Here is a 23486-nt window from a genome sequence, read left to right on the forward strand (position 1 = left end):
TGGTCCTTAAAGCCATAAAGGCTGCAGGTTTTCTATCTGAATTTTAGTGACCTTACTTGGCTTCGGCTGGGGTCTGCTCCCAGATGAAACCTATAAACAAAGGAAAACTCACCAGTGCTTTTTCCTTCTTTCAAGAGTAGATTTGATTTCCCTCCAGCCCAGACCTGCTTTGGGCTGCTTCAGGCAGTAGATTCTTTGTATTGTTGAGTTTATAAGTGTGATCTGCAGGAGGGTTGATCCAGTAGGAGCTAATTCTCCGTTATCAGAAGCTGGGAGCCCCAGTGTGTTCATTTTAAATTTCACTCCTCTCCCTGTTTCTGATGGCTCTGTTCGTAAGCACTGATTTGGCTAAATGTGTAGTGCCAGGAGCAAAACTGAAGTGACTATATAACTCACAAACTGGGTTAGTTGGTCTCTGGATAACTGAGCTCCCTATATCAATAGTCTTTCAAAAGTAGAACTCCAGCTTCATTACACTGTAGGAGGCTGTATCTAATTGGGACTAGACTAACTCCAGGCAAAATTGGAAAGTTCATTTAATTTGTCTTCTTGGAACTTATTCTTCAGCACTTGTTCCCAGAGTCATTATGGTTCTTTCTGCCTGGATAGAAATGCTCCCTGGATCTCTGGATTTTCTCTCCAAGAGCAACTCTCTGTATTCCTGACCCCTCTCTCTTCTAGTACCTTCCAAATCTCTCTCTTCCCCAGGGCCTGTTGTCCCTTTGCTCAGCTGGAGTTAGCAAAGGGACTGAAACCTAGTTCTGTGACAGTGACAATGGGCTAACGTGCTCTCTTTCACAAAGTTAATCTCTGTTTGATACTAACCATCCTGAAACCATAGAGTGAATCACAGAATGTAAAGTGATTCTGCCCCTTCACTTTTCCTGCTGAGAAAATGAATCTCAGAGAGGATAAATGACTTGTCCAAGGTCATGCAAGGGGACTGGGGCTAAAATCCCCTAATTCCTAACCATGAGTTGGATCAGGAATGGCTTTAAGCACCAAGTCCCAGGTCAGGGTGTGGAAGGCAAGAGCATTGCAGTTGTCTGGCTGGCTGGCTTCACTCCTAGACAGCGACAGTCAGAGCACAGTTACCCAGTGGGTTAGCAGTGTCCCTACTGTATGATGAGAACTGATTAAAAGAAGTAAGGATGTCTTACCTGAAAAAAGAAAACTGCCTGGGGGCATCATCAAAGGCCTAACTGAGAATGTAGGTGCAGTTTGTATAGTTTCAAACAACAGAACCATAACAAGGGGATCAAAGATGCATTTTCAGCTGAAGACAAGGAAGGATTTTCTAGCAGTTAGAGGTTTCTACAAATGGAAGGGCTGGTGGCTAAATTCCCTTGGAGCAGCAGATGATGAATTTGGCATCCCTGGAAGCTTGCAGATTAGGCTCAATTGAGACATCCTGGAAGGGGTTCCTTCATTGTATGCGCGATCAGAAGAGCATCCCTCCTAGTCCTTTGCAATCGTTGGATTCTATGTCTTGATGATGGAAAGAACTTTTTGTGCCCATCAACATCGCATAGCATAGACACCTGTCTGCCCTTTCAGAAAGGAAAGGGACCTTCTGAATGCCCTAATACACACCCTCTCTGTCCCAACCCCATCCACACATGATTAGGGTGGTGAAATCTGGTGTGGTGAGGGGTGGCTTGGTGTGGGGTGGCGTGTCATGGTGTAACGTGGTGTGGTATGTTGTACTGTTGTGTGCTGTGGTATGACATGGTGGGCTATGTTATGGAGTTGCATGTTGTGCTGTGGTGTGGTGTGAATTGTTATGGTGTTGTGTGTTGTGATATCAGAGGAATCATGGCCAGAATCTTCTAGCAGCCATGCGGTCCACTGGGACAGTGCCCAAATGGTATCAGAGTAATTTTGATTGTCAAGATGAAGTGATGATTTAGTGACTTCCTTAGCAGCACTGGCTACATCTTTTACAAAAAAAAGCAAATCTTCTGCATCATCCTGTAGCTAGTTCTGTGGGACAATCTGGAAGCCACAGTATTTTATGTCACAACAAAATGTACAAACATCAGGCCCCATGAAGCCCCTCTCACCCATCCCACCACCCTGTCAACTATAGGGCAGAGTCAGGCATTGAACTGAAGATAAATCTGATCTATTTTGTAGTTTCTAAAACTATTAAAACTCCAAAACTATTTCATAGTTTTAAAAATTGTGAATATTTTAAAGTGTCTGCTATAAAACAAATCACAATTTACATGCTAGTTCTGATAAAAGACAAGCATGGTTTTAAAATGTGCCCATAGTATCTGGGTTCATGGAATATCAGACTAATTAACTTCAAACTTTGCACCAATATTCTCCCAGGAACTTTCAGGAAGAGCTAAACTTTGCCAAGAACCATAGATTCTGGACCTCTAATAATTTATTTGCACATTTTCATAACATGAAACTTCTTGTACAACACATTTGGGAGCTCTGGGTGTAGAACACATTAGCCCCTAACTTTTTGGTCTTAATTCCTTTTTCCTCTGATAGAACAGTCCTTCTTGACAAAATTTGTCTTTAAGCTTCTTCATTCTATGAACAGACTCATTAAAAAGCCGGTATTTTGTCTTGGTTTGCTTGGCTTTGGCTAAATAGAGGTAAATGCTCCAAGTCTTTTGAATAAGTCCCTTTGAAAGAGCAGATGTTTGGAAAAAGAAATCAGTGTCTCTCCCGGAAGCCTGTGGCACCGAATGACAGTGTGGTTTATTAGAAGGTAGTCTGAGACAGAGAGAGGCTGATTTAACTTCTTAATGCTATTTGTCTACCTGCTTTGTTCCTGCTGCTGCCACCAAGTGCAAACAAGGGGAGTTGAGCTCAACTCACAAATAGCAATAGCCTCCCTCGTTGTCCCTCTACCTCTAATCTCGCCTCCTCCAGTCCACTCTTCACGTGGCCCCATGATCTCCAACGCAAAGGCCTGGTGAAGTCTATTCTCTGCCTCCATTTCTCATCCTTTACCAAATCCCTGCTGCTGCCACTTGGCTGAGAAGTGTCCAGGTGCCAACCTTCATGAGAAGCATGGACGAGGTCAAGGCGCCGGGGGGAGAGAGATGCAGTGACCTTTGGTTGTCCTGGAGCCTGTAGCCTTGGCCCCGGTGAGCACCCTGACTCTCCACATCTTTCTCTGAAGGGACCCGACATCACACTAATGGTCAGGCAGGGTGAGACCTGCCCTCTAAGGAAGAAAACTGGAGAGCAAATACCATTTGCTTTTGTTTCTTCTCGGCTGTCCTCAAGATCTTTAAGCAGGTATGAGTTCGGCATCATTATTTACAGCTGAAATTTCATAGTCATAACCAAAAGGAAAGTATAACTGCAAGGTGCTAGCTAAATGCTCTGCCAGAAACATTTAGAACAATCAAATTGTTGTCTATGTGTTTGCAGAGAGCGCTTTATCACCATGGTTTTCCTGGCTGTGTTCACTACGTTAAAATATACAATGCTCGGAACGCTCCATGGGAGAGTGGTCTCTTCTGCCCATGGCCTGGTTCCCTCCCTGGCCCTCTGCGCCCCTCACATCACAGAACACTTCTGCTCCGCTGTCTGCTTGATTTCCGTGAAGGTGGCCTGGGCTTTTTCTTTTATGGTATCCAAGTCCATATTCTGGAGATTCTGTAACTGCCCAAGAATAGAATCCTTATCTTCCTCCTCTTCTTGGTCTTCATCTACCATTTTCCTGAGATCTTCCGGCACATCCACATCATCTCCACCCAGCTGGATTTGAGTCTCGTCCATTTCACTCTAGGTGAAAAACAAGCACAGAGATAGACAATAACTCTGAAATTAAGCAACCAGCCAACTAGATCAATTAATAAAATTTTAAAAGCAGCAGGAAAACAGAGGTCTGTCAAGAATGAATGACGTGCATGGCATGCTTGACTGGTCCTGGTGGCCGTCGTGGAGGCCAGAGCTCCCTGTTGGGAGGTCCCTCCTTCTTTGCCCCTTAGGTGGACCAGAACCTTCCAGCACAGTGGTTCTCCACGTGTCACCCCTGGACAAGCAGCATTAGCATCATCTAGGAGCCTGTTAGAAATACAGATTCTCCGGCCCCAACCCATACCTACTGAATTAGAAACTCCAGGGGTGGGCCCAGCCATGTGGATTTTAAGACGTGCTCCCTGTGACGCTGATGCACGAGAAAGCTGGAGCATCACACCCCAGCTCCACCTCAGGGCAGCTCTGCAAGTTTTGCAGAGTCTCTCGGCTCCGTGCCAAGACCCAGTGGCCTGGCCAACCCCACCCTGGAGGGTGGTTTTTGGGTTGCAGTGACTAGACAGTCACTTATCACACTTTAGTGGCAACTTCTGCTTGGCCATTGCTTCTCTTCTCCCTTCCACTAGACAGGGAGCCCCGTGGAGGCAAAGAAAGATGTTGAATTCAACCTTCCACACTTAATGCCTACAGTGGAGTCTGGCACACAATGCATGTTTATTAAGGGAGTCATCGACGGCTCTGCCCCTACTTGGCGCACTGAGAGCACAGCCTTCTGTGCTGCTGATGCTGTCACCACAGTCTGGCTTGCACATTTTATTTTGTGATTCCAGGCATGGCTGTCCCAGAATTTCTTAATGCATGCTGCCTGGTCTCTCAGATTCCTTTACCACTAGGCACAGAGCCCTTTGTTTCATAATGAGGGAGAAGATTCTAAAGAAAAACGTTCTCCAGGAAAGGTTAACAGTGGCTCACGTTCCCAGAGGGCTACCATCAGATAATTTCCAGAGGTCAGATTGTCACACGAGGTGAACTGGGTTTCCAGGGTACAGAAGACTAAAAACAGGGTCAGAGAGGCTGATGTCGGAAATGGTCTGTGTTAGGGCCACCTGAATCTGTTGGGACCAGCCTTGAATTTGTTACCAAAGTTCATGAAAAATCACAGAAGGATAAAATGATCATCTTAGTTTTCATCAGACCACCTTGATTTGATTTAAGAAAGATTTCTGCACCTGCTGACTTCCCAGGTGGCGTCAAAGACAACACACCTAAAGGAAGATCTGAATTCCCCTCGCCTGGGTACTGAGTAGAAACGATCAGAAAGAAACAGCTATCTCTGGGTTCCAGGGTAACGTGTAAACTTTATTCTCCATCTGTAAAGTGGGTTGGAGGGATCGGATGGCTGAGATCTTCCTAATATTAATACTCTTGGCTCCCATCCTTGGAGAGACTGGAACGTGCCTGCCTTTCCCCAGAGCTCTTCTCTTTGATTCAATTCCCCAGACAGAGTGACAGATTTCTGATGCAGAGGAGATCAGTGCCTTTGGGAGGGACCGTCCTCTCCTAGGCCCTCCCTGGAGACTGCAGGGAGGAGAGCCACTCTCAGCGGCTCTCTCTGCATTTGGCCAGGGCCTTGGACCCTTCAAGTGCTTAACGGATTAATTAGTTCCTCGTCAAACTGTTGTGGGATTAATTAGTTAGTTAATCCCCGGGGGCTCCCAGCCAATCGAGCATTTGCACAACTGCAGCCGGCCCATTCTCAATTCCCGCAAATGCAGGGCGTCTGCCCTCTCTTATGCACCCCGAAATCACATGTAAATGATTTGAACAGACGTTCCTGGGTATTCCAGCACCTCCCCTTTGGTTGGTAGTAAGATCCCTGCATGTGTCACCAGGTTCAAACCTGGACAGAGTCACCGCTGTGGGCCTGGAGGGACAGGCAGGTAGAGGGGCCACAGGGCAGTGAGCCAGCAAGCTGGTGCTAAGAAAGACCCGACCCACTCACAAGGGCTCGCGGGATGGTGCTCTCCTGCTGCCCATTTGCAGGAAAACTTCAGCCAGGCCACCCTCTGTGGCCCTGCCACCTTTGAAGAAGCTTTGGAATGATTTCCTCCTTCAAGGGTGACTCTGGGGTTCATTTTATCCTCATGCCTCTTGCCCAGGGAGGGGAGAGCAGTGCGATTCCACTTTACATCACAGAAGGCTTCTTGGTCATTCTGACAACTACCAAAGGGGTTCTCAAAGTAGGTTCTCTGGGCTAACAGCAGCAGCATCTCCCAGGACCTCACTAGAAATGCACATTCTCAGGCCCTGCTCAGACCTACCAATCCAGAAACTCAGGGGTGGGCCCAGCAATCTGTGCTCTAACCAGCCCTCCCGGCGATTCTGGTGCTTGCTAAAGCTTGAGAACCACTGCTCAGCATTTCTTGAACACAGGGGCTGTAACTTACTCATCTTTATGTCTCAGAGCCCAGCAGAGCTTCTGGGATGTGGACACAAGGAATAAATGTTTATTGAATGATTCAAGGAGCCTATTTTCAGGGACTATAACAGCCTTATTAATACTTAAATTTGTAAGTCCTCTTTGTTGTAAAGAGCTCTGTTTTCATAGCTACCGACTTCTCGTTATACTCCTGCTGGGGCGGCACAGCCCAGCGGTTAAGGGCATTGGTTTGAGTCAAATTGCCAAGGGAGAGCGTGAGCTCCACCACGTACCGGATGCGAGGCCTGGATGCCTTCCACAACTTCTCTGCGCTTTAGTTCCTTATCCATATATTGGGAATTGGATTATTTTTGTTAGAGCTGTGGCAGATCAATTAGGTGATAACGGAATTATTTAGAATCCATTAGGCATGTCCCTGGTGGTAGCTATTCACAGAGATAATAACCTTCAGAGGTGGGCGGAGGAATTGGCTCTGGGTAGCCCTGCACGTAGGGGTCAGGAAGCCTTGCTCTCTTCGCACCTCACCTCTGACCCTAGCAAGGATTCCTACCTTCGCTCCACGGGCTCGGTTTTCCTAATAAGTCGGGCTTAGTCACTGCCTCTTGGCACTAGGCCCTCAGTTCTAGGAGAAATCTACCTAGCTGGCCCAAGCTGCCCTCATCATCTCTTGTCAGGCCTGCCCTAATATTTGTGGGTGGCAGAGGACGAGCACTGACAGAGGTCCCAGCTCATGGCCTGGCCCTCTTGTTTCCCAGTCCCTGGCTCCAGTCCTCGCTGGTAAGAGCCTTAGGACCTTGTGTGTGCGGCCCATCCCCCACTCCTCAGGCCTCGCTGCCTGGCCAGCAGCTCAGCCCCTCTCAGGAGCACGGGCCTGCGGGGCATTTGGGAGCCTGAACAGCCACAGTATGGTCTAAAAGAGGGGTGTGGGCTCTGGGTAGACGTGCCCGTTGGCCCTGCAGATTCCTCCCCCCACGGGAGACTAGGGCTGGAGGAGAGATAACAAGAGCCCTGTCAAGAGTGTGGCCCAGGGCAGGTGGCCTCAGCTGTCCAGGTCTAAAGGCAGCATTGGGTGTGGCCGATGGCTGTGGTCAGAAAGTCCTACACCCATTGTTGTTCTAGAAGGTCAATGCTACTGAGCCTCTGTCAGCATCACGGTTGCTTCAGGTGATGATTCTCGTACTGGAATCAATTGCCCTGGGCTGCAGCCTGTGCTGGGGACACCTCAAACCGAGGGCAGGACAACCATACAGGGCCACTGGGCGGCTAAAGAACAAGATGAAGCCCTCTGGAACCAAACCTGGGCCTCTGGCCTTGTTCACACTGGGTCCCAACTAACTGCACTACCCCAGACCTAGAACTGGCCAAGTGTTCAAATGTCTCATTTGTAAAAAGTTGCGGCCTTCCCAGACTGTCACCCTGCAGAGGCAGCCTATGACAGCGGGAAATCTGTAGGATTTAGAGTTGGCAGACCTGGGTTCAAGGCCCAGATCTGTCATTCACCCAATGCATGACCTTGGGCAAGTCACCTTATGTTTCTGAGGCCCAGTGGGAGGGCCGCTCAGGGGATTACTGAGCAGATTGAATGAGACATGTTGTGAAACAGCCTCGTAAGCTTCTCAGCCCTGGACAAATGGTGGCAGCGGTTATTAATATTTTAGAGGAAAAGGGCGGCTCGGTGTCAAGATCGCTGCTGCAAGGATCCCTGGGATAAAAAAGCATGGACAGTGAAACAGACAGTGGGAGAGTGTCTGCCCTTCAGAGAAAGATCCGGGACAGAGCAGGCAATTAAGGAGCATAAATGGGATTTACACAGTGGACACTGGGCAGCCTTGTTTCCTCCTTTCCTAATGAACCGCCCTGCTGACAGGACCTTGTCTACAATTCAAACAATGAACGTCTTGTCCAGACTTTCTGCTGCCCATTGACAAATCTTAGGTCGGGGAGACCAGGAATATTTGGACACAGTTCACACTTCAAGGAAAGGCAGCAATGCCTCATTACTACCCCCAAGTACAAGCGCAGCTCCAGCCAATATGAATCAGCATCAGCGCAGCCGGAAGCAGCTCCAGGGAGGGCGGGGAGGCTCCGGGCTGAGAACCGTGGCGTGAGTGAATGAATGAATGAGGGAGCAGACGGAGCCAGCACCTAATTAGGGGACTTATAGGCTACACTTTGTTCTCAGAGGTTCCGTTTCAGAGGTCTCATTTCTAGAAATCTTATCAATTTGGGATATTGTTTAATGAAGTTAAGAGCTAATTATTTTTATGCCAGCTGACCAGAATCTATTTTAATCTCTTGTTTTTAACCAGACTTATTATCTTCATTGCCAATGCTGAATGCCCCATTATTTAAATAGCCCCATATCCCGCCTCTGCCATTCCCTGAGACTGATCCCTGACCTCTCACCAAAGGTCAGGCATGACCTTGGATTTCAGACTTGCTACTCCCTAAACCTTGACAAACCAGGCTTCATCTTTTACCGAACTTGAGATGCAATGATAAATTATCTCAGATGGTTTTGTCTTCAAAAAGCTGAGTGTTCACCGCTTGTTAGAGTCCAGTCAATCGAACTTGGTGTATGAGCAAATGCCAGGGTGACTGGTGCTAGGTAGATTTGATTCTGGTTTTGTTTATTTTTTTGTCCACAGGATACCAGATGTCTAGATAAATGGACTTCTTTCACTTTGACAAGTTGTCCTAACATGCGATATCGATGCATTTGTGAGGGTCACGGACTTTTAGCAGTCAGGCACTTGTCTTCACGAGCCTCTCTCACTGTCCTGCTTATGAGCAAGGCTGCTGCCCTAAAAAGCTTCCAAGGTGACTCTACTGTGTGGCTGGCATGGAAGCCCTGGTGTGGGACATGCTGGCTGCTCCTCATGCTACGCTCTACTGCTGTTCTCCACTCTTTAGCTACTTAAAGAGCCCTCAGCACACCCAGAGTAGGACAGATGGTGTGGATTTGTCTTCTCAAATGACAGGCGTCAGTTTCTAATGCTGACGGAGAGTGTGCATGCACTGGGCTCTCCATGGAACCAGAATGTCTAGATTCTGACATTCTGTGCACAGCTGTGCACACTTCTTTCCTTTATGAAGACATTCCATAGAGACTCAAGAAGCTTCTAGAGGTCACAAGCCTCTCATTTACAGATGAGGAAACTGAGGCCCTGAGAGGTGAAGATCCTTGCAACAATGTCATTCTGCTTGTTAGGGGACGAGAACCCAGCAAGGCTACCAGAGGGTCTAGTAGAAAAACATAGCCCATGGGGTCAGATCTGCTTGGAGTTGAATCTTGCTCTGCCATTGACTGGCTGTGTGGCCTTGGGAAGTTGCTTTCCCTCTCTGAGCCAGTGTTCTCATCTGTGAAGGGGAAGTGATATCCACCTACCTTATAGGACAGTTGTGAGGATTAAGTGAGAAAACTGGAGTGGCCAAGTGTTGAAGTTCTGCTTCACTAGTGTCCAGTGACTTTCTTTCCATCCCCACGTTCCCTGTGGACACTCAGTCCACTGCTCTTTCAAGAACATGAGTAGGAGGAGCAGACAGAACTGGGGCAGGGTGGGAGGGAAGGAAGATATGGTGGCTTCTGGGGCCTCTGATGGCCTCCCCGTCGCCCAGCCACCAGACACAGCTGCTCGGAAGCAGGAGGTTTTGGTGTCTCGGACCCTGCTGGGCAGTCCCAAGAGCTCCTAATCTGAAGGCGGCTGGCAAAGAGAGGTTCACAGAATCATCTTCATTATTTTTTAAGAGGCAAATTTTAAATTCAATTCTAATGGAACTTTCCATGTGACACATTTAAAGACAACTCTCTTGATAAGGTTTTTTTTCTATATTCATCTTTTAAAAGAAGGAACGATGTCCTTAATACAGCAGACAAACACCAGGTGTACCTAAATCATATAGCTCAGCAGGGGCACAACATTATTTTTCAATGGCTAACCTAGAGTGACAATTCCGTTAATAGGATTAGGGTTCATTGTGGAACAGTTTTCTCTTATTAATTTGGCTTGACTTACATATACATTTTAAATTGGCTAGGGAGAGAGGCACATTTGCTTCTAGAAAGAATCTTGCGGCTTTGTTTAAAACGTATTACTTCCTCTATTTGAAGAAATATGACATTTTAATGATACTACAAAGAAACCTTTGTGTTTCATACAAAATTATAATGTCAAATCCAGACTTGTTCTTTTTATGAAAATTTATTTTAATATCACATATGGCAGATAAATTCTTTCTGTTGTTTTTGATACTTTGTTCTTGGGGCATGTTTAGGTTTTGTTTTTTTTTTCTTTTCTTTTCTTTTTCCCAATAACATCCATTCATTCAGCAAACATTGTGTGTGTGTCTGTGTGTGTGTGTTGTGTGTGTGCAACTTTTGTATGTCAGGCACCACAGTAGGCATTGGGGACAAAGATTAAAAAGTCAGCCCTTTTTGTTAAGGAGCATGTAGTAGGTGCCAATATTCAGGGTTGAAAGATGATATCGGGGACATCCAGTCAAGGTGTTATGGGAATGTGGAAGAGGGTGACCCAATCCAGAATTAGTTGGGGGAGGGAAATCACAGGGAGTTCTGGAAGAAGTGGCACTAGACCAAAAAAAAGTGTTACAGAAAGGAAAGAGCCACAGGGAGCAAGGTGCAGGGGACAGAGCAGGAGGAAGGTCCAGTCCAGGCAGGGAGTGGCAAGAGGTAAGGCCATGGAAAAGTGAAAAAATGGGAGCCATGGTGTTCAGGTCAAGGAGTTTGAACTATATTCTAAAAAGTCATAGTAAGCCAATTTTTTGTTTTTGAAACAGGGAAGGAATAGGATCAGATTTGCATTTTGGAAACTTCAGTTTTGAGGGGAAGTCGAAAAGCTATGGAAGGGCTATTGCAGGAAAGGGGAGAGATGATGAGATTTGCACTTGGAGATGAGTTGAGAATTACTCAGGAGGTGAATCAGGGTGGCCTGGTGATTTCCTGGGTGTGAGGCTGAAATGGGGTGGGAAGAGTCAAGGGTGAATTCTGGCTGCCCGTCTGGGGGACAGGCTGGCCAGGGGAGCCACCTGTGGAAGGGAAGCCTGCAGGAGGGGCAGGTTCAGGGGGATAATGAGTGAATGGATTTTGGATGTGAGCATGTTCTACCTGTGAGGTGTCCGAGTAAGGGTAGATGCAGTTGTGAAATTTCAGGAGAAGGTGTGCGCTGCAGGTACAGGTATGAGAGTCATCAACATGTAGGTAGTAACGGAAAGCAACAGCAAGATGCAGCCATCCGGGAGGAATGTACAGACTTGAGTGAGAAAAAGAGCCGACCAAGGGAGCACCCTGGAATATCCCACAATTTAGGGGCAGACAGGGGAAGGGTAACCCATGAAAAAGATGAAGAAGAAACAGTTCAAGGAGAACAACAACAGAAGGGTGATGTCCAGAAGCTAAGGAGAGAGAGCGCTTCAAAGAGGAAGCAACCACCAGTGTTAAATGAAAATGACAGAGCTCTCTATTGTATTTATAGACAGATACTGATGGTCTGAAGGAAGGTTTCAGCAGAGCAGTGGGAACCAGAGCCATTCAAGGGAAGATACCTAGAAAGGCATGTTCACTCAGAAACTACCATTTGATTTTTGGGAGAGATTTGACTTCCTTTATAAAGGAGAGGCTAGTAGAGGAGGAGAAACTGAAGATACAGGATTGAGAATAATTAGTGGAGTGGGATCCAAATCTAATGTGAGCACCATGGATTACTTTAGGCATTTTAAGTCCTCTAATGACCTATAATTTGAAAACAAGAGGAAATCAACATAGACTAATATGGGTACATGAACATTATAATGACTGGTATAGATATACACATATATATACTGCAGATGACTGCAGTTTGATTACTGCACTTATTTGGTTATCTGTCTGATTGCTGAAATTAACAACGGTCATCAAAAGACCTCAGTACAACAAATAGTATTGTCATTAACAATTAACGATGAAGTTGGGACTCGAGACCTCTGTTTGCCTAGAGGGCTAAGGCCTACGTTGTTCCTTTTCAAAGAGTCCAGATTTGCTTTCCCGGTCAGCAATAGAGTGAAACTCTTTTTCATAGGAAACGCCAGCCAAATAATTTCTTTAGAAAATACTGTTCTGATTCCAAAATGTGACATAGTTATCCTCATTAGAGCTGACAGCTCCCGGGAAGACATTTTCTCAAATCTGCTCCCCGTTGGGCTGTGGTAAGGGAAGGGTCCAGAACTGAATCCTGCTGTTACGTAACCGCTGTGGTGGGGACCCTGGGGAATTGTGAATGGGGTGCCCAGGGGGTCACCCCTTGTTAGCTGGAGGACGTGTTAAATTCATCTGTTCCCTGTGGACTGTTAATACTGTTACGACAACTGCTTACCCAATATGGCTTTTACAGGATGGCACAGGGCTAGGCAGTTGGCAAACCTCCCAGGGAGGGGAGGGTTATTAGGAGCTCACTAAAGCCTGGTGACCCTCGCTTTCCGCACAGTGCCATTTTCTCTCTTAGACGGTGTGTTCAGCTTTCAAGTCCAGCCCCACGAACGAGGCACAGTTTAGAGGGACTGTGGGGAGAAGGGGGCACGAAAGAGTACTGGATGAGAATAAGGAAGCTCAAGTCCCCGTCTGTCCTAGTAAGCTCTGTGACCTTTGGCCGTCCCTGAATTTACACGTGTCACCTTACCATTGATCTGCTGGGTGCACGTCTATGGTGTGTGCTTTCTGAATGTAACAAATAAGTCTAATAAAAGACAAACACCATTCAGACACTCGAGTCCAGGAGTCAAAGTACTGTGGTCATCCAGGACCCCAGACCTGTCCTAGGGAGAGAACTTAGAGGGGGTGGGGAGCGATGGTTGGCATGTTCCTCAGATGACCCCAGATGCCCAGCCCCATGGAGGGGACCCGGGTAATGACTTAGGAACCTAGGAGACAAAAACCTACAACTCAGATTCCCACGCGGCGTTCTGGTGGCATTCTAAAAGTTCCACTGTGAAGGCTTCCTCTGCATGATCCAAGAAAGACCTCAGAGTTGCCCACAGGTCAGAAACGACCAGCAGCGCCAAGCCACGCTGGCTAAGTGGGCTGAATTCAGTACTAGGATAAAAACATGGCATTCGAGGCCTGGGAAATGATTATGCCCCCACATGCCTCATTTCCCCAGTCATCTCCTCTCAAGCCCGAATATTCCAATTCCTTCAACTCGTCCTCAATTGCTGTCATTCAAAATCTCTCACCAGCCTAGTTACGGTGGCCACAGCTAATACCAGGTCCTGTGCTGGCTGGATCGAAATGCACAGTCTGGTCTTTAATATCAAAATAATGGACTTTAAAAACAAAAAGTCACTTCCAGAATTTTATTTCTGCCCCGCCCTGGTCCTGCCACGACCCACAGCGCGGGTTCTGCCCGATCCGCGGGGCCCGGTGGCCGCTGCACCTGGGAACGCGAGGGGGCGCCCGGCGTCGGGGACCCGAGGACAGCGCAGGTGGCGGCCGCTGCGCCCTGGGCGCTCGCACCGGGCTCTGGCTGGGGCAGGCGCAGCTGCTCTGCACGGAGGGAGCCGCCGGCGGAAACCTGTCTGTCCCCCTGTCCCCCGCAGCCTCTTTCTCGCCACGGGGGCTATCAAAGGCCCGCTGCACCCGGAGCCTCCTCGGCGGGCAGGGATGGGGGCGCAGGGTAACACGTGACAGGTGACAGCGCAGGGGGCTGAGGAGGCCACAGGGGTGCGGCCGGACTGCAAGCTCACGGCGTGCGCAGAGATGGGAGGTTAGCCACATCTGGACTAAGTGGATTATGATTGGCTGGGTTTTTATTGGATAGTTTCTATTAAGTACTGTTTTTATGGAGAGTTACACTGGATTAGAATTTCCATGTGCTTTACAAAAAGCAGGCAATTGTGTTATTCGTATTTCTGGTATTTTTCACACCATAGGCAAATTCTAGAAACATTGTGTGTAGAATCTATTTGTATTTACAAAACGCAACCAAATATAAAAATACCCGGGGGGGCGGGGAGGGCGAGTGTCCTTATCTGAAAGTAAACTTTGAAATGAACAGTGAAGTGTGGAATGCTTTCAAAGGAAATTCTCATCTATCTACTTGGACTGTATTTGGAATTTAGGCAGCGACTCACAGGTGTCGGGTGCAACCATCAGACAAGGTAGGAGGAGGAAGATGCTCCCCCAGGGCTGGGGGTGGCCCTCAGGGACACCTCCCTGAAATAGTGAGGCAGTGCAGTTTGTCCAAAACGTCTTGGGGCAGTTTCAAGCCACGTAGAGTTCAAAACGGCCCTGAAGTCTTTTGGGACAGCCTAAATATTAAGAGTAGAAAGAGCAGACCCCTTGGGGAGAGAGGGAGCTGTGTTCAAATCCTTTTGTGAGTTAAGTGGCTCTTTTTCATGGTTGGGAAGCCAGAGTTCCAACCTTGGTTCTGTCGCTCAGTAGGCGTGGGTTATCGTGAAGCTGCTTAACCCTCCTGGGCTGCCGTTTCCTCAGGTCTAAAACGAGGCAGTGGCAGAATTAGATTATTAGATAAACTCCAAGGTCTCTTTCAGGGTCCATGAAAAAATCAGGTGAGATTCTCAAAGGTATTATGTGCATTTGAAACAGCTACAGAAAAGAGGGGTATGTGAGCATCGGGGAGCCATGTAACAAAAGATATTGGGCTCTACTGTTAATTTATCAACTTTCTTTGTGTCTACCCGTCCCCCCAGCTGGCTTAGGGAACAGTAGCCTAAGCAGATACAGTCACTATCATTCTCCAGGGAGGATGTGAATTTGCACATTTCGTGGCTATAATTCTTTCCTCTGTCCATAGTTTCTGTCGGAAAGGCTCTTGTCCCAAAGGATGACTTGGCACAGAGATTTGGGAATTATTTTTTCTCTTAAAAGCATCTGAACCTTGCTCCTAAACCTAAAAGTGTTCACCCTTGAAGATCTGGAAATGAGCAAGACCACTGATTCACCATGAGAAGCAGCAAAAAATCAAAAGCTCAGTCTTGAGATTCAGGGGCCTCAAGCTGTTGCACTGATTACACGCAAGTGTTTTTAGGGTATTCAAGACCTCTAGTTGTTATTAGTAAGAAATAAGACGTTTGTGCACAGAGATCATAACAGCAATAACAAAAGCTGTCACCTATTGAGCTCTTATCATTGGTCAGGCACTATACTAGGTCCTTTACATTGTATTATCTCAGACAAAGACCCTATGAAGTGAGGTACTGTTGCCCTCATTTTATAGGGAGGAAACTGAGGCTCAGGTATTTTTGAAAGCGATCTGAAGATGCCCCGTGTCACAGAGACAGAGCCATAATTGAAAACCAATTCTTCTTAGATCCCTATAAAAAATTACAGTTGTCAAAAATAAATCCTTAAAAAGCCCAACCTTTATGGAGATGCGTGCCCAGCTAATCATGTATATGTGTGTATGTGTGTGTAGTATGTGTGTGTGTATGTGTATTAAATTTCTGCTTCATCTTAAACAAGATTTGTGGTGCTTTAAACAGTTGGAGCCATGGGGATGGTGGCGGGGGAAGAGGCTTCAGCCCAGCAACAGATTCAATCTGATGCAGGCTTCCTGCCTATGGGGAGCCCACATTGCTAAAGAGAGCCCGTGACATGCCAGGGTGTTTCAGGAAATTCACCAGACGATGAGAGTAGAAAGGACAGTGTTTAGAAGTGCTTCACTCTTTCAAAATACAAGCACAGTGGGAAAAAGTATTAAACCTGAAAGGAGGGTAGAGTAGGAAAAGCTAACCATTCTTTTCCAAATTGTTTGCAAATGAAAGTGAGTCTGTCCTCTCCTTACTGAGAGCAGAACCTGGGTTCCCTGGGCCCCTTAGGGATCAACCTCTCCCACAGGTTGGAGATATTTAACTCTTTGGTGATTTCAGCAGTGACCTTGCATGGCCAGTGGTCTCTCCCTTGGTCAGGGCTTGCAGTTTCTGAAATCAGCTTTTTTGAGGATCTGCAGAGGACTCATTGAAGGAATTGGCTTATCGGCACTTTCTAAACCACCCAGACTTAGAGGTGGCTCTCAGACTTGGGAGGGGATCATGGGCTTTGGAAGGGTCTTTTCTTTGGTGTCTCCAGATGGAAGATGTTCTCTAAGGCATGGTGCATCTTTGGAATATGAAGTTGATCAGCCAATCCAGAAGGGGAAGGTGGAGTCGGTTAGAGGATCTTGCAGTCCCCCGGGTGGCAGTGGGTAATGGGGACAGAAGAAATGAGCCAGAGTAGCAAAGTGCTGGGCCCTCTGTCACCACTGCATACAAGCCCTAGAACAGCACATCGAGCCACATGCCATAACATGTCGACACATCCTCCTCCCACCCGTAAACCACCTACCCACTGGACCAAAGCCTACAGACAGTCCTCTTCTCAGCCAGCACTGAGAGGGACAAGGTGGTGCTAGGTGACATCATCTCCCAAACTCAGTAATCAACCGTTCCTTTCAAATAGAGGCAGAATATTCCAGAATTTAAGGCCCTGGGCTATGACTTTCCTGGCTGACTGGCCTCTGGCGTGCTTACTTTCTTTATGCCTGCTTCCTCCACAGTAACACGGAGGTGATGGTAGAACCTAAATGAACTGCATGCAAAGCACATTGCCTGGCGCCGAGAAGCTCAACAAACATCAGCTGTGATTATTATCCCCATTGTGTATTTATATAGAGAAGTTCCATATTCATTAGATAAATTTATATAAAAATGTCATCTATAGGTATTACTCCATTTTTTGAGCAAAAATAAAATTCATAGCGATTAAGTTAAAAACTGGAATCAAATTTTTATGCACCCCTAGGTCAATATTCTTTTCACTATATCAAACATCTCAATTAAGATTAACACACACACACATATGTATCCATGAGCATGATTCTTTGCTGATAAACATGCTCTGTCTTGTATTAAATAAAAAACAATTAGATATTTACTGTGTTCAGTAACAGTCTTACCTTCGGGAGCCTGTACTTTTCTCTGAGATGAACTCTAAGGCACGCCCGCTCTGCTTTTTTTTGTGTAAATGCAGCATCTCTTTCCATCCTAAAAGGTAAAGGGTAGAATCAAGGATCAGAAGGACATAGAGAGCTAAGGATGTTCCAGCCGCTGCTTGCTCAGAGGGGACGGACGCTGGGATATACCTTCTGAGTTCCCGCTGCCAGCAGACACCTAGCAAATACGGGATTTTCCCCAAACACCTGCCTCTCTGTCCATACTCCACCATCATAACTCAGTACAGACCCCTAAATCCCAAAGACAACTTGGTTCTGGGAATCTCTTTAGGATGCAAACCAGGAGAGGGGCGGGGTGATTATTTCTAAAGTAGAGCTGCCCGTGGCCTGTATGGCCTAGGCCCATTGCCTCAGAATCACCTGGGTGCTCCCTGGGCCTGATCCCAGTCTGGCTGCATCAGAATCTCGCATGCAGGTGAGGAAAAGCCACATTTTGAACAAGCTCCCTGAGTGATTCTTATGCAAGCTGAAACAGGGCCGTAGTACCCAGGAGCAGGAGGTGTTTTGCAGGCCATGGTATTTGGGGATATTCTCTAAAGCTGTCTTGCTTCATTGTCCCCCCCTCCACACCCCAATTTAGACACAGTACTCCTTCCCCAGTTGGAAAGAGGTAGCCCCAAACAAGGTAGGGTAGATTTCCATAATGCCAGACTGGGGTGGGTTCCTGCTCTGTGGGTGACCTGATTGGATTCTTGATGATGCTGGTTTGAAATGGACTTCCGTGCTTGATCCAGACAAAAGCAGACACCTTTGCGGATGTTTGCAAAACTTACAAGAACTGCCTTCCTTCCCTGCTGCCCACAGAAATGCTTCACTGGTGCCTAAATGTATACACGTGGCCCTGCCCTCTGGCTATACTAGGTCGGACCACGCTGGCTAAATGAAATCGCTTCTTTGGGAATTAGGACTCAGAAAGACAGACATCTGCAGTGTGGCTAGAACTGTAACAGGTGAACTTGGAGGCCATTGGCTGTCATTGTCCACCAGCTCTGTGGTCTGAGTAACAGAGCAAGCTGGCTGAGAAACAACAAAGCAGCACGAGCAGGTAGAAGCTCCAGCAGGAGATGGAGAAAGCACTCACGGCTTCTCAACCACCTTCTGCTTCCTATAATAGGTTAGGCCGTGTGAGGCCTGGTGGGATTTCTGCTCATAGATTTAGTGAAGCATCCTTGCAGAAAACATTATTTGCATTAAAATAAAATCCCCTGTTTTCATTTTCAGGTGAAAACTGATTTCTATTTCTTTTTGAGACAGGCTCTCACTCTGTCACCCAGGCTGAAGTGCAGTGGCTCGATCATAGCTCACTGCAGCCTCGGATTCCTGGACTTAGGTGATCCTCCTGCCTCAGCCTCCTGAGTAGCTGGGAATACAGGCACGCACCACCACTCCTAGCTAATTTTAAAAAGTTTTTTATAGAGATGGGTGGAGTCTCGTTATGATGCCTAGGCTGGTCTCAAACTCCTGGCCACAAGCAATCCTCCTGCCTCGTCCTCCCAAAGTGCTGGGATTACAGGCATGTACCACGAGGCCCAGCAATTTCTATTTCTTAACTACAAACTTGGAAATAATCTTAACCATTACACAAAAGACTGAGAATAAGGAAGGGCTGGGTCCGAAGCAAACCACCAGATTAAACTACTGGTCACCGGGTCCTGGGCTCAGGTGTTCTCTGAACTCATTTCCATTCACAGAACGTCGGGTCTGGAATAGACGTGTGGGAGCATTGGGTTCAACCTTCTAGTTTGGGAGAAGAAGTAGAATAAAGTGATCTGTCTGTGAGATTAGCAAACTGTGACATGAGCAGGAAGCTGATCTTTATCCCCCAAAATTTTACTATGAAAGCTTTCAGACATACAGAAAAGTTGAAAGAATTTTGCAGTGAAATCCATATACCCACCATCCAGATTCTATGATTTGCATCTCACTATACGTTTTAGCACATATTTCTCCTTCTAGCCATTTTTATTTTTGATGCATTTCAAAGTTGCAGAAATTAGCACACGTCCCCCCAAACACTTCAACATGTCTATCATTAACTGATGCAACATGTCTGTTTACAGTTCTGTTTTTCTTGTGAAGCAAAATTTGCATACAATTCAACACACAAACCTTAAGCATACCATTTGGTGATCCCCAAAATGCACAGACCCAAACTCTTATCAAGCTAAAAACATTACTCACCTGGGGAAATCCGTCATCCTCATTCCTAATCAATGCCTGCCCCCGCAGTCCTAGCCAGTCCTAAAAGCAACCAACATTCTTTTTCTACCATAGTTTGGTTTACCATTTCTAGAAATTCATAAATATAAAACCATACATGTCATTTTCTTTTGTGTAAGCCTTCTTTCAGTGTAAAAACTTTTGAGATTCATCCATGTTGTTTTATTTATCAGTAGTTTGTTCCTTGATACTGCTGAGTAGTATTCTATTGTGTGTACAAATATATCACAGTTTTTCTAGTCATTCTCCTGTTGATGGACACTTGAACTATTTCCTGTTTTGGGATACGGTGAATGAAGCTGCTATGAATATTGTTGCACTAGTTTCTTTTTGTGGACATAGATTTTCATTTTTCCTTGGTAAATTAGATAGACATAGAATTGCTGGGTTCTTTTATGGTAACTTAGCTGAATATGTTTTGTTTTATAAGAAACAGGCAGATCTTTTTCCAAAGTGGTTGTACTATCTTATACCTCAACACGTGGAAAAAGAGTTCTAGGGGATTCATATTTTGGCCAACATTTGATATTTTTGGTCTTCTTAATTTTAGCTATCCTAGTGTGTATGTAGTGGTACCTTACTGTGATTTTAATTTTTTCCATTTCCAAGACAAGTGATGACATTAAGCAGCTTTTTCATGTACTAATGGGCTGTGTATATATTTCTGAAGTATTTGTTCAAATCTTTTGCCCATTTTTTTTTGCTTCTATTACTGTAGTTCTTCATATATCCTAGATCCCAGGCCTTTGTCAGAAATATGTTTTGCAAATATTTCCTCTCCATCTGTGGCTTGACTATCCATTTTCTTAATGGTGTCTTTTAATGTACAAAAGTTTTTAATTTAGATTCTAATTGATCATTTAAAAATTTTATGATCATTGTTTTCTTGGTCATGATAAAGGAATCTTTACCCACTTCCAAGTTTCAAAGATATAATTTTTTTCTAAAAGCTTTATAATTTTAGCTTTTATGTTCACGCGTATGATGCATATCAAATTAATTTTTGTGTATAGAGGTAGGGGTCAAAGTTCAATGTTTTTTTAAGTTGTTTCAGCATCATTTGTTGAAAAGATTTTCCTTTCCCCACCTGATTATTTAGGCACCTTTGTGGAAAATCAAATAACTGTATAAACTCCACTGATCCACTTGGTGATCCTAATGCCACGCAGACTCAGCTTCCAGTCCTCCAGAGTTAGTCTGCAAATCACTCAGAAAAACTGGTTGCTCTGTTTATAGTCACATGTAGCTTGTCTCCCCAAAGCAAAGGGTAAATTCCCGCAGAAGAAAGCCCATGTCTTCCATCTCAGTACATTCTTTGCAATGCCAAGCCCATAGCGGGGGTCCAAACAATTATTGAATAAAGCAGATCAGGGTCAAGTTATAAATGGTACTGTAGCAATTACTGAACCATAACTAAGGCAAAGGGGTGTTTTAATATAATAGGGAAAAATGGAGGGATAAACAAACTATTGTTTGCTTTCCTTTCCAAGTATTCTCTGTAGGTATAGACCTCTTTCAGTGCTCATGGTACGAGTAGTAAAAAAAATTTGAACACAGAAGAAAAACAAAAATGAATGTGCAGTCAGGTATATTGTTAAGTAGCTTTTCATGTACAATTAGTAGAGTCAATTCCCCCACTTCTCTAAAATGATGAGGACAGGTTTAGGAGGCTTTTATTTGCTAATATTCATTTTAATTACTATATATACTATACTGTCTGTAACTCTCTGCATTTAACTTGTGATGAACCGTTTTTGATGCCTCCTCATGTTGCATTCTAGGTGATGAAGCTCTTAAAAACTCAAGCAATGGACTGGAAGTCATCCCTCTTTGCCGTAGGGAAGCAGGCTGCCCCATTGTCCTGCTATTAGTTCTTAAATTGGGTATGACATAAATTTACAATATTCGTACACACACATGTGAAAAGTTAAGTAGCTGACAATGTAATCTACTGATTGACCACACCATTTAACCATTTTGAGCTTTGATCTGTCTAGATACAGAATTTTTAAAAATTAGAATATTAATCAAACAGATGCCATATCTGTGGTCAGATGTATTGCTTGGACGTATTAAGTGATATTTTGCATGATTAGGTATATAGTCTACATTTCTGACCATTTTCACTAATCTGCTTGAGCTGAGAACGTTTGGTGTTATTGTTCTAGTTATTCATTATCTGATACTTATTTTTCTTTTACAGCTTTTTTTCTTTTACATGCCATAGGCAAAGCCAGCCAATATTCAAGGAATGCTGCTTCTTTTGCCCACATCTTAGCACCAACGTCATTTTTGTAGTGGCATTTAGTTTTTTTTTTTTAAACTTACTTTAATCTACTGCAGAGCCAAGCATAATACATTCTAGGTAGTTTATAAGCCGCAATTTCTTTCAAAAAAATACAATAGACAAGGTTTCCACTAAACGTAGGCTTTGTACTTTCTTAGTTTCCTTCAGGTCGTTAACCTTTTCACCTATAATCATCTTAGCAATAGGACTGAGGCAACTATTATGTAATTGATCATTAGCAAAATAGCCGTGGTGGCAAAAAAGAAATGCTTTTCTTTTGAGACGTATGATAAACATTTAACCTCTAGTGGATGTTTCAATTCTTTTTTATGTAGCCAGAAGAAAGCCCTTATTTTTTGGAGGTAGATGGCTAAAGTATTTAGGGGTAAAGTATCATGATAACTGTAATTTACTTTGAAAATTATTACCTATCATGTATTTAATATATCAGCAAATATGGTAAAATGTTAACTGTTGACTTTATGTCATATGTATATATGGGTATTTGTCATACTATTCCACTTTTCTGTTAGAATTTTCATAATAAACAGTCCACAAATCTATTCATACTCTTTGATAAGCTAAATCTCATGACATAGTTGTCATGTTGTGCTTTCTGGGCTTTTTGCACACATAACATCAAGGCGGTTACACCGTATGTTCTTTAGGGCCGTCTTCTAGGTATAAAGTCTGAATTCCTACAATGTGAGGACTATCTACTTGCTAGAAGGGTAAATTTCAGAAAGGCTGTAAAGCTAGTTAGACTCACCAGTTTTCGTTTGAACAATTAATTGAGGTCAATTAAAACGTGCCTAGACCAGAAAGTGTTAAACCGCTTTACGAAGGACGTATGGAATCATTAAGCACTTTTCGTTTCCATGCATACATGTAGCACATAGAACAGAGTGGCCGCTGATGCTAGGGGAGCGTTCACTGGAGTAAAACTGCCTTTCCTCGGGATAGAGGCAAACAGGAAAAGGACAGGTGTCTTGAAAAGCAAAGAGAAATAAATTGGGGAACTGAAGAAGGCATGGCCAGAGCGAATTTCTTTTGCTTTTAAAAGGGAAATGAAGTAGCAGGTACTCACTTCTCCTCAATCATTTGCTTTTGATATTCCTCATATTCCTCTCTAGTCATCCCTTGAGCTGCGGCGGGATCAGATGTACCTCCTTCTTCTTTCTTTTCTTCAGACCCACCGCCAAGTCCTAAATTCTTTATCTGGTTACTTATCATACTTTTCATAAAGAAAGCCATCGTCTCTGCCCCAGGAAAATAAAACCAAAACTCAGACAAAACTTAAAAAAGCAAAACAAAACAAAAACAAAACAAAGCCAAGAGAAAAACCTCCAAATATTCTCAACAGCAGCAATACATTTAAGAGCAAAGGACTTTTGCACAGCCTCATCTACTCAAGGGCATAATCGTAGCGAAGAGGGGTTTGTCGGCCGTAAGCTGGATTAAAGTGGTGAACTCCTTAGTATATACAGGCAGATGGTTCAGATTACCAAAGCATGCAATCAGAGGCAACTGACTACCTTCTGAATTAATACACTCAGCTAATTTCACAGGGGGGAAAAACACCCCTCACATTATCTATCCCTTTCTCCCTACCCATTTCTAAATTTGTAATTATAAGCACAGCAGGGCTTCAAGAGTCCTGTTTCAATTAAATTAATCAGAGCTGACTGATTATATAGCTGTTGTGGAATTTCCAAATTCCAGCCCTGGAGTACAACATCCTGTTGAAAAATTGAGTCCAATGACACTCAAAACCCAGAATGCTTCATTAAGCAAAAATAATCCTTTT

At 44.9% G+C, this 23486-nt stretch overlaps 1 protein-coding gene across 1 annotated transcript; it reads right to left on the bottom strand.

Annotated features, from left to right (window-relative positions):
- Positions 1–3331: 3331 nt before the first annotated feature.
- On the bottom strand, positions 3332–23133 carry CPLX4 (complexin 4). Its single transcript, XM_012651750.1, has 3 exons — positions 22767–23133; positions 17116–17203; positions 3332–3759 (listed from the first exon to the last, which is right to left on the bottom strand). Exons 1-3 carry the CDS (start codon positions 22931–22933, stop codon positions 3532–3534), a joined length of 483 nt encoding a protein of 160 aa, XP_012507204.1. The 5' UTR covers positions 22934–23133; the 3' UTR covers positions 3332–3531.
- Between the last annotated feature and the right edge of the window lie 353 nt (positions 23134–23486).

The sequence above is a fragment of the Propithecus coquereli genome, unplaced genomic scaffold (assembly GCF_000956105.1).
Source record: "Propithecus coquereli isolate 6110/MARCELLA unplaced genomic scaffold, Pcoq_1.0 Scaffold37, whole genome shotgun sequence".
Classification (NCBI taxonomy): domain Eukaryota; kingdom Metazoa; phylum Chordata; class Mammalia; order Primates; family Indriidae; genus Propithecus; species Propithecus coquereli.

Excerpts from the sequence above, each read along its gene's own strand:
- CPLX4 (XM_012651750.1), bottom strand. The coding sequence starts at position 22,933 with ATGGCTTTCTTTATGAAAAGTATGATAAGTAACCAGATAAAGAATTTA. Across the intron at positions 17,204-22,766 it reads AAGCAAATGATTGAGGAGAA|GATGGAAAGAGATGCTGCAT; the intron begins GTGAGTACCTGC and ends TTTACCTTTTAG. Across the intron at positions 3,760-17,115 it reads AAAAGTACAGGCTCCCGAAG|AGTGAAATGGACGAGACTCA; the intron begins GTAAGACTGTTA and ends TTTTTCACCTAG.